The sequence below is a fragment of the Arachis hypogaea genome, chromosome 1 (genome assembly GCF_003086295.3).
Source record: "Arachis hypogaea cultivar Tifrunner chromosome 1, arahy.Tifrunner.gnm2.J5K5, whole genome shotgun sequence".
Lineage (NCBI taxonomy): Eukaryota > Viridiplantae > Streptophyta > Magnoliopsida > Fabales > Fabaceae > Arachis > Arachis hypogaea.
The window spans coordinates 24,622,463-24,641,386 of NC_092036.1; the positions used below are offsets into that span (position 1 = coordinate 24,622,463).

Consider the following 18,924-nt stretch of genomic DNA (forward strand, 5'->3'; position numbering starts at 1 on the left):
ATCAAATCCTTGTGGCTCCTCCCATCTTTGATTGTCCCAACCTTGATGCATGTTCTCATTGTAATCTCCTCTTCCTGCAACATAATTGTAACCAGACTCATAGCTAAAGGGGTGAGAGTTCATAGTAGTGAGAGAAAATAAAAACAAAAATTAATAAAAAAGAAAATATTTACAATAACCAATAATAAGGCACACGTTTGCAATTCCCCGGCAACGGCGCCATTTTGACGAACTGATTTTCTATCGGTAAAGAATTCACAAATAAGTTCGTGTTATAAGTATAGCTTCTAAACCAACAGAAAATCCTTTCGTACAAAAGTTTGGTTGTCACAAGTAACAAAACCCAATAAAATTTATAACTGAAGTATTCAAACCTCGGGTCGTCTCTCAAGGAATTGCAGGGAGGTATGATTTATTATTGGTTAAAGAAAATAGTATAATTTTGGGTTTTTAAAATAAGGAACAGGTTATTTAAATAGCAAGGAAAATAAATTAATAATTATAAAATCTCTTGGCAAGGTATAAGAAATTAAAGTCCTATCCTAGTTATCCTTATCAGGTGTGATGAGAATTGGACTCTGCTCCCACTTTAGTTAGCCCTTACTAAATAAAGGAAAGTCAAGCGGACTAATTAATTTGATCCTCAAGTCCTAGTCAACTTCTATGGAGAGACTAGAGTTATTGGAGTACAAATTAATCAGCAAAGAATTCCAATTTCAATCAACAGCTGAGTTTGATAACTCAAGTGTTACTAATTACTCAACCAAAGCTAAGAGTGTAAAAAGCTAAATTAAAATCATAAATATAAAATACCTCAAATTGCAATAAATAGAAAATCAAATTAAACATGAGAATTCATAAATCAAGTAATAGAATAAATAAAAATAGAAGAGAAACCAAAGTAAAGGAACATTGAACCTGGAATGAAGAAATCATAGCCTAATCCTAATATAAATCCTAAATCCTAATCCTAATCCTAAATCCTAAGAGAGAGGAGAGATCATTTCTCTCTCTCTCTCTCTCTAAAACTATATCTAAACTTAAAATTATGAATTATGAATTATGAATGAATGATGATGCATGAATGGATTCTCCCACTTTATAGCCTCTAATATGTGTTTTCTGGGCCGAAAACTGGGTTAAAAACAGCCCAGAAATCGCTGATTGCGAATTCTGTCACGCTGATTTTTGTCACTGCAACACGTCCGCGTGAAGCACGCGTTTGCGTCGCCTAGCTGTACGGGCACTATAGCAAATTATATATTATTTCGAAGCCCGGACGTTAGCTTTCCAACGCGATTGAAACCACATCATTTGGACCTCTGTAGCTCAAGTAATTATTGGTTGAGTGTGAAGAGGTCAGGCTGGACAGCTTAGCAATTTCTTCAAGTTCTTGTATTCCTTTCACTTTTGCATGCTTCCTTTCCATCCTCTGAGCCATTCATGCCCTATAAACTCTGAAATCACTTAACACACATATCAAGGCATCAAATGGTAATAAGAGATGATTAAAATACACAAATTAAAGACTCTAGGAAGCAAGTTTTCAATCATAGAACAAATTCTGGGAAGGAATTGTAAAACCATGCAAATAGTATGAATAAGTGTGCAAAGGCTTGATAAAACCCACTCAATTGAGCATAAGATAAATCATAAAATAGTGGTTTATCAGGTATGCTTCAACCAATGACTTTAAAACCTCTGCAATCATGTTCGACTCCAACTTGGAATGATCTTGCAAAATCGATCCCTTGGAACTTGTGTGTTGCTCATTATTTCTCTTGACCTCCCAACAATCTTTCTTTTGGATCAAACTAGCTCGGATAAGGCAATCACATCCTCTACCGTATGTCTTGCGTTTAGCATATAAAGTTATATGCTCAGACTCATACACCATGTAATCGACCCCTTTAAAAAATGTGTAACTCTTTATTACCAATATCATTGACTTGCGAGAAGCAAATTCCTGTCCAAAAAAGAATTCACTATCTTCGACAATGGCACCTGCACTAAACAAGAGGTAATTATTTTTCTTGTCCAAAAGTATTGTAAAAATTAAAAGATATAACGACACCACATATATTTGGGTTTGCATACTCAGAAAATTTTGTTGCATGCATGACTTCAACATCTAGAGCACGCATAAATGATGGCACACCAAAAGTATGCTGAGCACTTGCACTTATTGCATTTTGCATGAATGCATCCGCCGCTTCGTCCACATCTTCCTTGGGTTTGTCAACTACTTGGTAATTAGCTTCGAACTCCTCTTCACTGTGACTATTATTTTCATCCCAGCTCAATTCCCTCCCTTCATCCTGATTTGACTCATATTCAACCTCAGTCGCAACCATTTTCTCAAATTCAACAAATAGCTCTATCACTAGCACATGAGATCGAATATGATAATGAATCTAAAACATCTATTGCATACTTGTTTCATCAATGATGGCTGGACATGGTTTTAAACTGTATTACCTCGCCAAATATTAACACGGGGTTCCTATATAATATAATGCTCACCCTCTTCGAAATATTGCTTTCGCTGCTCTCACAAAAATCACTTTGTAGCGCCACAAACGTCATAGTGCATAGAATAACAAAAGAAAAATGGATATTTGCAGATAAAACTCATACCTTCTTGTGCGTTTGGTATAACCTCATTATTATAATACACTCACAAATTTATACTATCTTCTATTGATTGCCACACTCACCTAAAGAACCTTCAAAACTAACAACATTTTGATAAAGAACATACAAAAAAGAAGAAAATTTTGGACTCACAGCTCATATCACACTTCATATTGTATGAAAAGTGCTTTATTTATAGCTGAATTAATTCTATAAAATTATATTTTAGCATGCTACAAAAAATAAATGTAAAAAAAATTGGCCAATAAAAATTTTTTGTGATTTTCGCTTTCTCTATAAAAAAGATATTTTATAAGTTATTTTAATTTATTTTATTAATTTTCGCTACTCTTTTATACTTGTCTCTGAAGAAACAAAAATTAACTTAAATTCCATCGTGTATTATTTAGATCATCAACCTCTCTCTTGTTCTCCAAACACCCAGTTCCAGTGGAACAAAACAAACGATGTCGAATCAAGAGCATTTCTATTTTCATATACTCGAAAAAATAGTAGATAAAAAAATCCACGGTTAATTTAATTATATCTTTCAAGCCGTACATTACTTTTATCGTTTCGAACCAAGTCGCCGAAGAACATAGACAAAAAAATGATTTTCTTTAATTTTCGCTGAAAATTTATATGAGTCAGTTAGGCAATAAATGACACGTGTTACATATATATAATTTTTGCAACCTGCAAAAATTTATTGGCCATATATCTACATTATACCGGCCAACTCAATTCTCGTGTAATACACCAAAATTTTGACCATATACTAATTTTTCAGTCGCATGTATACTTAATGTTAAATTTATTTTATTTATTTATTTATTAAAAAAATTCATAAATATATGAATATCATATTTCAATAGTCTATCTTTCTAAAATTTTACATACAATATATGTTGATAAAATAATTAATAAAGAATTAAACAGTTTTTAATAAATTAAGATTTTTTATGTAGTTATCTTACATTAAAAAATTATAATTTTCAGTTAAAATATTATTAACAAATATCTTAGTAAATCTCATTACAAAAATAACTCAATAGAGTAAGGGAATTAATTTTTTCATAGATTTATCTATAATAAATGAGTATTTTTTATTCATACAAATATACAAGCAATTTTGTTTGTTAGGATATTGATAATTCTTTGATGAATTTAATTTTGATATATTAATAATATAAAGAGATTAAATTTGTATATTTAAAAAATTTTAAATAATAAATTTAAAAATTAATTATTTTTAATATAACAATACACAGTTACTTATTCGTATAAATTTTTTTATAAACTGATGATATTTAAAAGTTAATTTTTTAATATTTTAGGTGTTGTGATATAAATAGATGTCCATCATTTAATAACTTGGAAAATTCACTTTTTCAATAAGAAAAAAGTTCAAATTCTCAAAATAAATTGCATTAATGAAGTTTGAAAATAAAAAATTTAAGATATGTATAAATAGAAAGCTAAGTCTCAAATAATAGACACACGTCAATAATATAAACACTTCTCTTCATATATGATGCAACATATAAAAGTTAATGTTATATTAAAATAACAATATTAGTTAATATATTAATACTAAAATTTTTTATTTATATTTTTTATTTTATATTTATTTTCTCTTCTTTATTTATTTATTTCACAATATTGGTTAATTTTAGCTTTTGTTTTTCCAAGTGAAGGATAAGAGCAAAAGAAGTATATTACTCAATTGGCTAGATATTCATATTAGTATCATTTATTCATTTAATAATTAAAAAAAATCAACCAATTATATTTTTAATGACATAATTTTTCTATTCTCATTTAAAGATTTTGGATTAGTCTCATTTCTAACTTTAGACAAAAAAAAGAAATAATAACAAAAGAAAACCAGCCTTCAAAAGTCAAAACCATAGTTAAAAAACTGAGAGTGACCCATATGGTCGAACTGAAAAAACAAAAACCAGCGACCCGATTCTAAATCGATCTGGTCTGGATGTTGGACTTGATACGAACAAACACGGTGAGAACCGGTTTGATTCGGTCGAGTTATGTAAAACTGGTGAACTGGAAGGTTGAGAAACCTAGACCGGTTGATAATTTTTAGAAAAAAAACCCTAACCCAAAACGACGTGGTTTGATTTTTTGTGACAAAACGAGAAAGAAATCCTAGGCACTTCCCAACCCACCCACCACCCACCCAGCTCTCTCTCTCTCTCTCTCTCTCTCTCTCTCTCGCGTGTCGCCGCGCCTCCGCCGGTGAGTCCTCGAGCTGTGCTTCCTGCAGCCGTGCAGCGTGTCGTCGTCGTCCGCCATCACTGCACCCAACGCCTGGTGTGCTCCAGTGCTCGCGTCTTGCCTCTCTTCCTACAGTTGTGCTTCCTGGTGAGTGCTCGCGTCTCGCTGCACCGCGCCTCCGTCCCTCCCTCGCCTCTCTTCCGTGGTTGTTGCTGCCTGAACTGCTGCTTGACGTCCACCTTCTGCCTCTGCAACAACAAGTGAGCATTTATTTTTTTTTCAGGTTGATTAATTGATGTTATTGCTGTGAATTTTATTATTGATTGGTTTATGTGCTGATTAGAAGTAAATATGGCAGTGGTTGAATTGAAATGTTGAATTGGTTTTTAAATTGGTTTACGAATATGAATATGCAGGGGTTTGCTGATCATGAATATGATTTAATTGTTGAATATGCAGCGGTTTTGTTAATTGTTGAATTGGTTTCGCTGATTATGAGTTTTGTTGATTGTTGATTGTTGCTGTAATGATGCTGGTTTGTTTTGCTATTAGTTACTTGGTTGATGAATTTTTTTTCTTCTATGGGATTTTAAGATGGCTTCATAAATCCCATCATCCCAAGAACGTCATATGAAGATAGATATCCAGACTAATGTGGATCCTCTGGAGTGGAGTGAAAAAAAAAAATTGGATGGTGTCTAGTATTAAATCTAACTTTATATTATGATTTTTTATTTTTATTATGTCAAATTAAGATACTACTGTAGTGGTGTTGGCTAATTTTGGCTAATTTTATGTCTATTTTCGTATTAGTTATTTTTAGAATTTAAGACTTACTTGATGTTCAAATTTAGTGAAAACATGTATTTCAAAATTCAAATTTTAATTTTATGTTTTTGACTATTATATATTTTTATTTAAATAAGACTGGTTCAACTGGTTCAACTAGTGATCTATCAGTTGAACCAGAGACTCAGTGACTTAGTAGTTTGATCGGTTCAGTCAGTGGGTCAGTTCTGACAACTATGTTCGAAACCACCACCATAAACCTCTCGCACTGCAGATCTCACAGGAAGAAAGCTGTGACTCGACGGTTCTATCTGTTCCGAAAGGAAGAAAGCTCAGAAGTTGAGGTACCACTCTATGACTCTGTTTCTCTCTGATGATCTTAAACCCAGTTAATGTAAGAAGAAAAAATAATGTCAAACTAGCGCGTGGTTTGGTAACCAATTCCTCAACTAACAGCTACTCACCAATATATAAAAATAAAGGAAAAAAGTAAACAAATCATTCTGAGTTTCTTAACTGGAAAATATTTTCATGTGAGAAACATCAATAAATTGAGCACAATTCTGGAAATTGAGTCTCAATTTTGAACCTATTTGATTGTTGTTTGCGGTGGTAGCAGATAACTGGGAGCGGAAATCCTGTTTAGGAAATTCAACTGAATTTCGCTGTTGTCAGTGAATATGGCTGTGAATGAATTAGACACAGAACAAGACCTTGCACCATCAAAGAAGAAGCCACTTTCTGAGGATGAGAAGAGGTATATATCTTTGGTTCTTTTTGTTTTATTTGAAGTTTTGATAATGATTACATTCCAAATGTTTTTGTTTTGGGAAAATAAAGGAAGAAGAAAATTGTGCCTGGGAGTTTGATGAAAGCAGTTGTGAGGCCTGGTGGTGGTGATTCTGGACCTTCAGATGGTGATCAGGTTATTTTTGTGATATGTGATATGCATTTTTCTAGTATATAATAGGTAAAATATAAATGCTTGTGCTAATCAATGTATATGTTTTCTATCTCAGGTTGTTTATCATTCCACAGTTCGAACATTAGACGGAGTGCTTGTGGAATCTACTAGGTCTGATTATGGAGGTGAGCTCATTTAATTTAAGTTGTTTCTTGCCTTATTAATGCCCATGATTAAATTGGTGAGTGTTAGCTATGGTGATTGGTGTGCATTTTGTTCCAAAAATTGATTGATTTAATCCTGTAATTGTGGTTACTAATTACGTGATTTGTCCTTTTTTGTTTAATAATTGAATTGGATGAGGTACTACTTCTTCGTAATCTCCTAGACATTTGTAAATCTCGACTTGCTTTCCATTGTTTGCTTGAAACTCGATATGCAAATTCATAATGGAAAGCACTTATATAGAACATTTTGGAAGTTGAATGTTCAAATATCTTAAATTAGGCTTTAAATGGCAATATATCTTTGATTATTTCCTGTTGAAGACATAGCTCCTAGGTTAGATAACTGTTTACATCATTGCAACAGGCAACGGCACACCAATAAGACATGTTTTAGGCAAAAGCAAGATATTATTGGGCTTGCTGGAAGGAATCCCAACAATGTTGAAGGGTGAAGTGGCAATGGTAACATGCTAATTATTGAATGTTGTCTTCCTGATCTAATCGATGTGATTTACTTAGAAATAATAGGTTTGTTTCTGCTTTTCTACTTTTGTGTAGGGTTTGATATGAGGATTTAATGATATATATTTTACACACACAGTCTCAATTTCTGTCTTTATTAGGCAGAGATATTCTATTTTTATCATTTTTCTTATAATAAAATTTTCTTTAAACTGAAAAATTGCATAACTCTATTGGTTATTTTTTTATTAACTAGATTGTGTAACCTATTCTTGCAGTTCAAGATGAAGCCTCAGATGCACTATGGTGAGGATGATTGTCCTATTTCTGCTCCTGATAGTTTTCCAAAGGAGGATGAACTTCACTTTGAAATTGAGCTGATAGAATTTTTCAAAGCCAAGGCAAGGATGTATGCTTTTGACTTCTTTTCACTTTCGTTCTCCATCTGTCATATCCTAGTGAATTTTGGTTTCTGCTTACTTTTTGCATATCTGAAGACTTCCAGTTGCTAATTGTGGTTCTTTTCTGATCACAAGATTATTATTCCCTCTTTGCTCAAATAAGTATCCACTTTTGAGTTTTCATGTGGATTAATAAAATGATTGCAATGTGTTGGAGCCATAAAAGTTAAAAAGTAAGTTGCAAAAATTACCCTTGATAGCAATAATTACTCTATTTAATTATTTACTACTTTTATTCCCTCTCATCCATTAATTAGGGGTATGACTAGAAAAAAATATGGTAATCTTACGTTAATTTACTAAACGGACACTTATTTGTGAAATAGTTTTTTTTTGAAAAAAAACCTGGATACTTATTTGAGAATGGAGGGAATATTATTTTTTTATTGTCTATATTTTCAATAATATTGTAGTGTTTGTTAACTGTATTCATAAATATTCTTGCTGTGTTCCTCAGTAGTGCAGAACTGGTTTTCTGGTGTTTATGTGGTATTTATATTCCTTTTAGAATAACTACTTCTGGTATTTGACCTTTGTTCTAATTATATTTTGTGATTTTGTTTATATTTCCAGGTTGTTACTGATGATTTGGGAGTTGTGAAAAAGGTATAATTGGTTTGGATTCTTCATAGTTAACGAAAGTTTCTATATGTTTATGTGGTTTTGGATGACTGTAATAAGAAATGTGGTTGTTGAACCAAAGATAACCGAAAAAGATTTGCTTGTGTCTCAAACATGGGAGTCTACACTTCATATAAGTAGAAGGTTGCCACTCATCTGCTCGTGTCGTTATTGTCATATGCTAGTGTAAGATTACCATTGCAGCCAAATTAAACAGATAATATGGAGAATAGAGCAGAATATAGTGTATAGTGGTAGATAAATCTGAAGAATAGAGTAGATAGCAGAAGAAGATGGAATAGAAGCGGAGGGGATGAATGATATCATTGAGATATCATTCTTGCCTCAGTAAATGTATTGAGATATGCAGAAAAGGAAGATATAAGTAGCATTCGAGAGGCTACTACTCTCCTATGAGTTCTATCAAGCCTAATTTCCCAGATAAAAACCCCTTGAACTCTCTTCTCCTCTCTTATAGACAATCTCTCTCTCTCTCTCTCTTTCTCTCTCTCTCTATAACAATATGATCATTCACCTTGTTCTCCTAAATCATGTGAGTGCAAAACAGCTAGCAATAAAATTATTTACTAATTTGACTGTTCCAGTTCAAGATAGAGTTCAATGCTGCTTGAAATTTCAGAGTTTGTAATTTTATACATATATTATATTTATAGTTAGTTTGTTTCTTATGTTAAATTCGTGGATTCAAAATTTTGTTAGGATGCAATCTGAAAAGGCACCCTCTTCTGATGAGAATTGTTCATTTTAAATCCATTATCTGAGTTACATTATACATTTCACCATACAACTATTTTTATTACTGCAGGTTATTAATGAAGGTCAGGGTTGGGAATCTCCAAGAGAACCTTACGAAGTGAAGGCTTGGTAAAACTGATCTTTGTTTTCATTTTTGTATTGTCCTTCCCCACTTGTTTTAGGCTGTATGGAACTTTGTGATGATATTTTGTTTGGTCATACCAGGATTTCAGCAAAGACAGCTACAGGGAAATTGATTATGTCACATACAAAAGGAGAACCATACTTCTTTACATTTGGAAAATCAGAGGTGGTTAAATTAGATATCTTTACTTATGTATCTGTTATTTTCCTGTTAATTGTTTTGTCATGGAATACTTGTACTGCAATGAATCGGTCACCTTTAATATGCCAAATATTTCTGTGATTTGATGAGTTCTGCTTATATATTTATTTTTCTTGATTCTGGTAGGCATTTTGTTTTGAGGTACTGAGACAGAGACTGAGAGACTGAAACTCAGTATCGTGTTTGTTAGTTCAGAGACTGGTACTAAAATTTCTGTCTCTGTCTCTAAAATTTCAGTATTTCAGTACCTCCAAAAAGTAGGGACACATGGGACTGAAATTTTTAGAGATGAAGACTAAAACTTTAATAACATTTTATACCTAAAATACTTTCATTTCAACTAATTAATTCCAATTTTACCCTTTATGCAAATTAAATTAGAGTTTCATTCTTGTTTCAATTCCTGTCTCCCATTTTGCACCAAATAGAATACTGAGATTTATTTCAATCTTTGTCTTTTAGTCTCTGTCTCTTCACCAAACGCTAACTTAAAGTTAATAACAGCAGTAGGCAGCAGGGGAAAAATAATACATTTCTTAGGCATTTTTGCATTAGAAATATCCTAGAAAAATGCTTGTTGACAACAATGTTGATTGCTACTCTTTTCAACTTGGCAATTACCCTACCTCTGTTGAAATCAGGTACCTAAAGGTCTTGAAATGGGAATAGGAACAATGACTCGGGAAGAGAAGGCTGTTATATATGTTACAAGTCAGTATTTAACTCAGTCTCCACTGATGCCTGTAATAGAAGATTACGATGAAGTGCAGTTTGAGGTGGAGCTCGTCCACTTTATTCAAGTGAGCAAGATCATTCTAACTATAAATCGTGATTTATTATTGAGCTTGTTGAGGAATGAAATCAAAATGTTTCAGCATTCTTTTTTAATTATCTAATTTTCTTTTTTAAGTGATACATTTATAGAACTTACTTTCTATTCTGCATTGTTGAGTCCCCATAACTATTTCCTGATATGTATCTTGCATAGTTGTATTTTCATTGTATGCCAGTATAACTTCGTATAATAGCCAAACAATTGTGGTATTGAAGTTGGAATTATATTCCTTGTTAACTGGAAAGCTCCTGGCCAGTAATCTTGGTTGCTCTTAATCTAGGATGCACGAAATGGGTTAGTAACCTGTAATGTTATTGGTATGACCTTGGGTGTGGTATATTTGTGGTATTTCCCTAGGCAGTTTCGCTTGAAGCAAACTTATACTTTGTATTGATGCTAGTTGTGTTTGAAACATTTTATATTCTTTTCTCCCTGAGCAAGACATTGAAAAGATGTGAAATTTCTTGCTGGTGACATATCAACAGGTGAGGGACATGCTTGGAGATGGGCGCCTAATAAAGCGCCGCATTCGTGATGGCAAAGGTGCGAACTAAGAATTTAGTGTTAGTATTAGGACTTCATGTCTTATAATGGAAATACATAATAACAATTTTGTGGAACATGCCTTGCTGATTGTTGAGTCATACCAAAGATGGTTTTTTGCTATGAGTTCAATCCTCATTGTGTTTACATGAAAAACTAATTATATTCTTGCATTTGCATAGCCTTTGTGCTAGTTCTTTTTTTTCTTTTTATTTTTTGGATGATTTATTATCATATTGCATTTTGTTTGTTACAAATAGGTGACTTCCCAATGGATTGCCCTCTTCATGACAGCCTACTTCGTGTACATTACAAGGGCACGATTGTCAATGAAGAAAATAGAGTATTCTACGATACAAGAGTTGATAATGATGGTGAGCCTTTGGAGTTCTGCTCTGGAGAAGGTCTGGTAAGTTGTGGCATAAATGAGCTAAAAGGCTCTTTGGATATTCATTTTCCATAGGTTTTTCTGTCTGGAAAATCCTTTTGTAGAAAGTCAATTAATAATGTCCCCTTTCTGTTATAAACCTTGGAAATTTCCTTTACATATGTTGTTGCACTGTAATCTCCTATTTCCTTTCTGTTAGGTGCCAGAAGGATTTGAAATGAGTGTTCGCTTGATGCTTCCTGGAGAGATAGCTCTTGTCTCATGCCCCCCTGACTATGCATATGATAAGTTTCCAAGGTTTGCGATTAAACTCTTTTAACATCAACCTTCAATTTATATTTCTTGAAGTATTCCACTGCATTGGCAATCAAAATATCTGAATTCCACATACTTCTTTCATGATCAGGCCAGCAAATGTCCCTGATGGCGCTCATATTCAATGGGAGATTGAACTTCTTGGTTTTGAAATGCCAAAGGTATGTTATCAATAACTTTAGTTAAATTCAAATTATTTAATGTAGTTGTATATTTACATCTAGCAATTATAAGACCTTCAATGCTCCAATGTAATGAAGGTGTCAATTGAACGTAGAAATTATAGATAAGGATGATAATTCAAATATCAAACTGCAGGTGATAAACAACAAACGGGGAGTTAAATCTCATCATCAAAGAATATAAAATTAGCTTTTTTCTATTTTGCAAATCTTTGATCCCTTGTTATTTCTATGTTACAAACTACACACCACTTCCTTCTGCATTATAATTTAATTCTCATTGCAGGACTGGACTGGATTGGACTTTAATAGTATAATGAATGAGGCTGAGAAGATCAGAAACACGGTATGCAAAAGATATGCACAATTTTCATCATTCAATCTTTAGCTTGTTATTGGTTATGACATGATGGTGCATGGCACAATTACCAGATATGCTTGTGCATGTCTTTTTTTCTGTATTTTGAGCAGCACTATATGGGGAAGGAACCAATTTACCACTTCCTGTGAAAGAAACCTGTAGTTTTATTTCTATTGTGTACATATGCATATTCACACTAATGGACAGATGACACTTTATCTATCAGTATTGTGCGATGAATTAGTGGTTTACTCTTACACTGAATTTATTCCAAAGTTGTGCTTTACTGTTGCACTGAATTTATGACTGATCTACCATCTGTTGGAAATCCCTGAATAGATAACTGTAGGTGTAATATTGTTCGATTTCTTGTTTCTTCAATTTGCTTTTAATTCTAATCTGTTCTATATAATTGTAGCTTCAATATGGTTTATTTGGTTGGTACATATTATTTATTTTCAACTTGTGCAATAATCCCTTACGTAGGCATAATAGAATGCAATGTATTTACCTTTGTTTTGAACAAAGAATTGAATGTCTCCTGCTGCCAATTTCAGGGTAACAGGCTATTCAAAGAAGGAAAATATGAACTTGCAAAGGCAAAGTATGAAAAGGTATATGTCCTCTTGTGATACCAAATCATATACAAGCAACAATAATTCACGTACAAAGCTCTTATTCACCTTCCTTAAATCTCTTTTTGCATTGATGTCAGAAGTTTTGGATTTAGCCAGATAAAAACTATGTATTTCCAGATATTTTGTCCTCATTGAGTAGGAATCTTAAATCTCAACAAACACATACTCAAAATTCCCACTTTTAGTTTATGATGTCGTGCATAGCAACCGTCATTATGAATAGTGTTCAGAATTAGTGGATCCATGGATGTCTTGTAGATCGGATAGTGAGAGAATAGAGAAAAGATAGATACTCCTATGTAAAAACAAACTTTGGACCATGTATTACTATTTCCATGGGAAACTGTAAGGCCTAGCAGTAGCAGCAGAATAAGAATAGAAGCTGTAGTATAGAATTATAGAAGAGAGTAGAAGAGCGGATAAGAAACAGAGGAGCTGGAAGATATCAAGGTGATACTCTGCCGGTGTCTGATGTATTCATTGAAGAACCAAGTATTGAAAGGAAGGAAACAAGGTAGCATTCAGGAGGCTATCACTCTCCTAAGGTCCTCCCCAGCCTAGATCCTTCTCCGTGTTGATTCCCTTCATCCCCCTTATATACACTGGCAATCCTGTCTCCTATAACAGAATTCATCCCTCACTTGTGTCCTCCCCACCAAATTTTTTCCGGCTGTCCTATTTGTGGCCTCGGCTGGTCTCACTCTATTTGTAAATAAAAGGCAAAGGAGCTATTTTACCTCTCCCTTCTCTAACTAACTTAACTGCTTTTTCGTCATTCTTGTTTTCTTTACTTGGGTACTTAACAGTGACAAACATCTATTTTTAGTTAGGCCTTTCTCTTGTGTCCGTAAAATGATGGGGTAAGTCTATATATACGAGGTCTATATCACATTCACCTCTTAAGTAGTATTTTTCTGTCATCAAGATATTGATGTTAAAACAGGATAAACAGTATGATCAATAACTATTTAACTGGTTTTTTGCTGTGTCAAAATCTCACCCTACCATGATACCATTGAAATTCGCTAACATTATGTGGTTGTTGGTAACAGGTGCTACGAGAGTTTAATCATGTTAATCCACAAGATGATGAAGAAGGAAAAATATTTGCAGATACACGGGTAAGCGATCTTGTGTCTCTTTCCTTATTTTAATTTTTATTAATATTCTTAAGAAATGTAGACTAATTCTTTTTGTATATCTTTTTCACTCATGATTAAAGAATTTGTTACACCTTAATGTTGCTGCGTGCTATCTGAAAGTAGGAGAATGCAGAAAGTCCATTGAGACTTGCAACAAGGTATGCTTCATCTCTGCTGTCATGTATCTTCTCTTTATTTCATTTGGATCATTTTTATTACTTTGAATTTGAGGGTAAGCCTTTTGTTGGTAAAAGAAGTTATTAATTTTTAAGTAGATAATTGTTGTTCCCTGTTGAGAGAGAATGAAAATATAAGAAACGTATGGGCTAATTACCAAGTAGGCACTCAGCACTGTTTTTCTAATTAGCAAGTAGATCTTTATACTGTACTTGGCTTAGCATCTAAGATTTAGGGACTCCTTGGATCTTTATGAAACTCTTGTTTTTATTTTGTTTTCTTAAGTTGAACATAGCATTTGGCTTTATGGTCTGTATATTAAATAATGCCGCGTAATATGCTTTCTTCATTTAATGATGCAGGTTTTGGAAGCAAAGCCTGCACATGTCAAGGGTTTATATCGTCGTGGAATGGCCTACATGGCTAATGGAGATTTTGAAGAAGCAAGGAATGATTTCAAAATGGTACGGATCTTCATACTGTACTGGATTTAGAATCTAAGATGTAGTCTCATCCATTTCTAAACTCACTTATGCGCTATCTTAGATGATGAAAGTTGACAAGTCTGCTGAACCTGATGCAACTGCAGCTCTTTCGAAATTGAAGCAGAAGGAACAGGTCGGTTTGAAAGCAGTTATTATCTTCTAATATTGAACTGAATTTGACTATAAATTGGCCTTGTTTTGGTTCAATTATTTCCTGCTCCACCACAAACTTTAACTGTTTGAAATAATTAATCTATGCACTGGAGCCATGCCTGTTTGGTCTTTGGTTTGGTTTGACCTTATTCTTATATCATTTCACATGCAGGAAGTTGAGAGGAAAGCTCGGAAACAATTTAAAGGGCTTTTCGACAAGAAGCCTGGAGAGATTTCAGGAGTCAAAGCTGATGAAGATGGAAATCCAAGTACAAGTGAAAACCAGGACAGTGAAGAACACAGTGACGCCGATGGAACAAATTTAGAGGATTCTCATGAAGCTGCACCTGACGCACGTCCAAGGAGTTGGATCTCTCTCTTTTGGCCTACTGGCAAAAGAATTTTTGAGTCTCTTGGTCTGCAAAGATGTACCATACTGTGATTTAACTTAAAAACATGAGATTTTAGCCATAACACAAATTCTTAATGGAGATATTTTAGGTCCACTCTATCACACTGGCTTTTAGAGAATAGAGAAATGATGTTAATGTATTTGATGAGGTTACAAAGGCTGAATTCATAAGCCACAGGGGCAGTTGGGCACCTATCCCTTAATTAAAGGAGGAAATAGCATCCTGCCTTCCTCTTTAACTAGAGATTTGGGAAAATAAATTATAGATATTAACAGCCTAAGGAAAGATTTTTTCCTAAACTGTACAATTGAGAGTTTGTTGACTTGATTGTGAATTAGTGACCGGCATTCATGTGCGCTATCTAAAAAAAGGGTTAGTGTGGCTATTGTTTTTTAACTTTATTATTATTATTATTATTATTATTATTATTATTATTATTATTATTATTATTATTTTGAAAGAAGGACAAGCTCAACATACAGAGTGGGAGCATACAAATGTCAGAAAAAATAAACTAAAGTAACTCTTATCTTATTTCCGACATAGCCATCAACAAGGGCAATTTACTATAATAAATAAAGTGGTTTCTAATATTAAAAATATACACAATTTGCAAAATGGATACCAAAATGCATTTTTTCCATAAACTATGTAAACTGCGCGCGGTTTACAAATATACGTAAACCGTTATAGGGGTGTCGCGGTTTATGTTCTAGGCTAAAATTAACATAATCCGCGATATGGGTGTCGCAGTTTATGTGTAAATGAGTAGTGTGCATAAACCGCAACGGGGTCTAGCGGTTTATACGTGAATGAGCAGTGTGCAGAAACATAAAATAAACTAAGTCCATGGTAAATAAAAACATACGTAACATACATAAGTCCATGGAAAAAAACTAAGTACCATCACATAATACAAAGGTACACGACAAATTAGACATACATAGGTATCATCAATGAAAACATAAAATAAATAGCTATGGCTCCTGCCTGTCGTCATCCTCCTCGTGAGAGTCATCCCTGAATGCGCCTAGGAGATGCGACCCTGTACGACATCGAGCGGCCCGTCTCACTCTGGCTGGCCTCTAGCGCTGCTGTGCTGGAGGATTGACGGGCATGCTTACACCATATGTAGATGGAGGCGTCCCTCCCATGCTGAACCAACTGTCATACGGGCTGCTAGCAGGCTCATTTAGGTCTACATGAAATTGTTGCTGGGACTGGTACCTCTGAGGGTCAAACATCTGCAGTTGGTACCGCTGAATCTCCACCATATCTGGGCGGTACCCCTGCACAACGTCCATCTGGGGCTGGGATTCCGGCACCTAATTCTGTGGGTCTGGTGCTAAAAATGCCGAGGGTCGTCATCCCAAACGAGATCTGCAAAGTTGGAATAGAACTGTGAACTGCCGACCTGATCGTCCATATCCATCGTGAAAGTCAGGCCCGTCAGGTCATCATACATCTGTCCATGGATCTCATGGTATATTTGGGAGCTCGAAACATGTGTAAAAGGGACCTCCTGGGACCCTGCCCCTATCTGCTCAGTGGGTCTATCACCAGGACCACCAGATGCAACCCTTGATGCACAACCCCGACGCTGAGGACGGCCACGCTGAACACGGTGATCAGCATGTCCTACTCTGTCGCCACAAGCTATGTCATCCTGAATCATCTCATCCAGCCATCGCCACTCCCGGTTTGTAGCCCGGATACTAATGCGTCGTCACCTTTCCACGCGCCTGTTATCAAGCACGTCTGACATCGGAACCCTAGAAGGCGCCTGTGACGAACCTCTCTGAACCATCATCCTAACTGATCTCCTTCACCCTAGGATTGGAAATCAAGGAATCCGATGACAGAAACCTATGGGCCACTCTGTACCACCATCTCAGAAAGTTTGCCAACGGTCCGAGATCAGACACCCGGGGAATACTCAAAACAGAATCAACCCTGTTCTGCCAACTAAGGTGCCATACTTGATAGTAGCTCGGAAACTATCTGTCCCCACCCCTCCCATCCTTGGCATGGAGTCGGTCTATATTCGAGGCCAGGACAGGCTTGTGTTGAATGCCACCCAGCTGTGGGAGCACCCTATCCACCTGGTGCCCCTCAATGACGGCAAAGTATATCAAGCAAGTGCATGCGCGCCATAACTGACTGTGCTCCTCTGTGAGAATCTCTGGATGAACAACGGCAATCACGTCGAGCAAAGTATAAGGCTCCCAAACAATCTACAAACTGTGACAGAACACTCCGTTAGTCCATTAACTAATAAATATATAGTTAATTACTAGATAAAAATAGAAACAAGATGAATAAACTTACATCTCGATCACCTAAGCGGTCAAACGAAAGGCGACACTGGATAACTTTCTCCTCCTTGCGGTCGGATGTTGGTAAGTAGGTGGCCCACCTGAACGAATACAATGTTATACATATGTATAAATTGCTAATGACCTAGTTAACAGGTAGAACCATAATAAAAAAAGTTACGGTTCAAGTCTAACTGTGCAGATACATATACTTGGAAGCCAATGGGAAGGAATAGGCGTCGAATCCCCACGGCTTGAGGCTAGAAAACCGCCAGAAAATCCAGGACTGCAGTAGCTGCAGGGGGCCTGTCAAGTTTGTCACGTTTCTGTTGGCCACGCAACACATGCAACGATATAGCCAAGCCAACGCTGCTGACCCCCAACTAGAACTGCCCATATCATTAAGCCTCGCTACAAAGAGCAACCACCGTATATGAACCCGATTTTCACTCTTGTCACCGAACAACTGAGTGGAAAACAGTATCATAATATAAGCCCGTGCATATATGCGTACGATGTCCTCTGTAGCATCATCCGGCAGCACCCTGAACCTCTCATGAAACCAGGTGAAATGGACTATGTACTGCTTTACCTTATTCTGTGGTGGGAGCTCGCCAAACAGTTCCTGAAACCACTCCCACACCGGTTTGCCTTCTTCCATAAGCTTTTCAAAATCTGTAAGGCACCCAGATACAGGTAAACCATCCATGGGCAGCCCCAGTTGGTATGCTACATCCTGCAGCGTGATAGTGCACTCTCCAAAAGGCATATGAAAGGTATGCGTTTCAGGACGCCACCTCTCAATAAAAGCGTTGACTAAGGGCTCGTCCAACTAGAACCACCTCGCGTTTAGTCTCACCAGGTGGTACAAACCAGCCCTCTCTAGATATGGTATGATCTTGTCATGCAGAGGCATGTTCTGCTGCCTCCAGACACTATAAATACACCTAGTCGGCTGGAGCATGTGATAGAAGAAACCAAACAAATAAAAAATCCAACACTAATTTAAAGTAATCTAACACAAAAAATACAATATTAAAGTTTAAATAGGTAATATGCAGTTCTTATTTTCTAATCACAAAATTCAATAAAACCTGCATAAATGATTCAAGACTTTAATTTAAATTAATTAAATACTAAATTTTATGATTTTAAAATAATAATTTAAATCTAAATTTAAATACCTAAATCACAATCCTTGAAAAAATATTATACGAAATACATTAACTAAAAATAACCAAACTAACCTCTTTGTTTATGCTACCAGCAACGTGCGCAACGCCGTTGAACTTGTAAAGACTGCATTCCTCTGCCATAGTCCCGGCCCGAACAAGCTCAACCAACCCACACTTTTCTCTCTTTCTCTCTCTAGAAAACCTCTCCTCTCTCTAAAAACCTAGAAACAACCACAAATGAATAATCTGAGATACCCTGAAGCGTATTTATAATAACGCATAAACTGCTGAAACCCTGTCGCGGTTTATGCACACTACTCATTCACACATAAATCGCGACACCCCTATCACGAATTATGTTTATTTT

The 18,924-nt window shown here is 35.3% G+C and overlaps 2 protein-coding genes across 5 annotated transcripts; one reads left to right on the plus strand and one right to left on the minus strand.

Annotated features, from left to right (window-relative positions):
* Positions 1–4,760: 4,760 nt before the first annotated feature.
* Positions 4,761–15,450, plus strand: LOC112800894 (peptidyl-prolyl cis-trans isomerase PASTICCINO1). 4 transcript variants are annotated; one of them, XM_025843345.3, is made up of 22 exons: positions 4,761–5,129; positions 5,933–6,002; positions 6,278–6,415; positions 6,499–6,583; positions 6,678–6,747; positions 7,154–7,251; positions 7,530–7,652; positions 8,286–8,318; positions 9,160–9,218; positions 9,315–9,399; positions 10,077–10,235; positions 10,756–10,813; positions 11,074–11,222; positions 11,401–11,498; positions 11,608–11,677; positions 11,985–12,044; positions 12,617–12,673; positions 13,750–13,818; positions 13,920–13,997; positions 14,379–14,480; positions 14,563–14,634; positions 14,827–15,450. In XM_025843345.3, the coding sequence occupies exons 3-22, from the start codon at positions 6,339–6,341 to the stop codon at positions 15,094–15,096; spliced, it is 1,872 nt and encodes a 623-aa protein (XP_025699130.1). In that variant the 5' UTR covers positions 4,761–5,129; positions 5,933–6,002; positions 6,278–6,338; the 3' UTR covers positions 15,097–15,450. The 4 variants fall into 4 exon arrangements, with proteins under 4 accessions (XP_025699130.1, XP_072052676.1, XP_072052672.1 ...); XM_072196575.1 differs by having other exon boundaries at positions 4,764–5,129; positions 6,275–6,415; XM_072196571.1 differs by having other exon boundaries at positions 4,771–5,129; positions 5,796–6,002.
* A 1,614-nt stretch (positions 15,451–17,064) lies between these two features.
* Positions 17,065–18,698, minus strand: LOC140181132 (serine/threonine-protein phosphatase 7 long form homolog). The gene is made up of 4 exons (XM_072223843.1): positions 18,630–18,698; positions 17,595–18,118; positions 17,396–17,483; positions 17,065–17,301 (listed from the first exon to the last, which is right to left on the minus strand). The coding sequence occupies exons 1-4, from the start codon at positions 18,696–18,698 to the stop codon at positions 17,065–17,067; spliced, it is 918 nt and encodes a 305-aa protein (XP_072079944.1).
* Between the last annotated feature and the right edge of the window lie 226 nt (positions 18,699–18,924).

What these genes read in the sequence shown, in the direction of transcription:
- LOC112800894 (XM_025843345.3), top strand. Translation starts at nt 6,339, where the DNA reads ATGGCTGTGAATGAATTAGACACAGAACAAGACCTTGCACCATCAAAG. An exon ending in CAAGGAATGATTTCAAAATG is followed by an intron (nt 14,481 to 14,562) that starts GTACGGATCTTC and finishes GCGCTATCTTAG; the next exon opens with ATGATGAAAGTTGACAAGTC. An exon ending in AATTGAAGCAGAAGGAACAG is followed by an intron (nt 14,635 to 14,826) that starts GTCGGTTTGAAA and finishes TTTCACATGCAG; the next exon opens with GAAGTTGAGAGGAAAGCTCG.
- LOC140181132 (XM_072223843.1), bottom strand. Translation starts at nt 18,698, where the DNA reads ATGGCAGAGGAATGCAGTCTTTACAAGTTCAACGGCGTTGCGCACGTT. An exon ending in CTGGTAGCATAAACAAAGAG is followed by an intron (nt 18,119 to 18,629) that starts GTTAGTTTGGTT and finishes ATCACGCTGCAG; the next exon opens with GATGTAGCATACCAACTGGG. An exon ending in TCCTTCCCATTGGCTTCCAA is followed by an intron (nt 17,484 to 17,594) that starts GTATATGTATCT and finishes GTATTCGTTCAG; the next exon opens with GTGGGCCACCTACTTACCAA.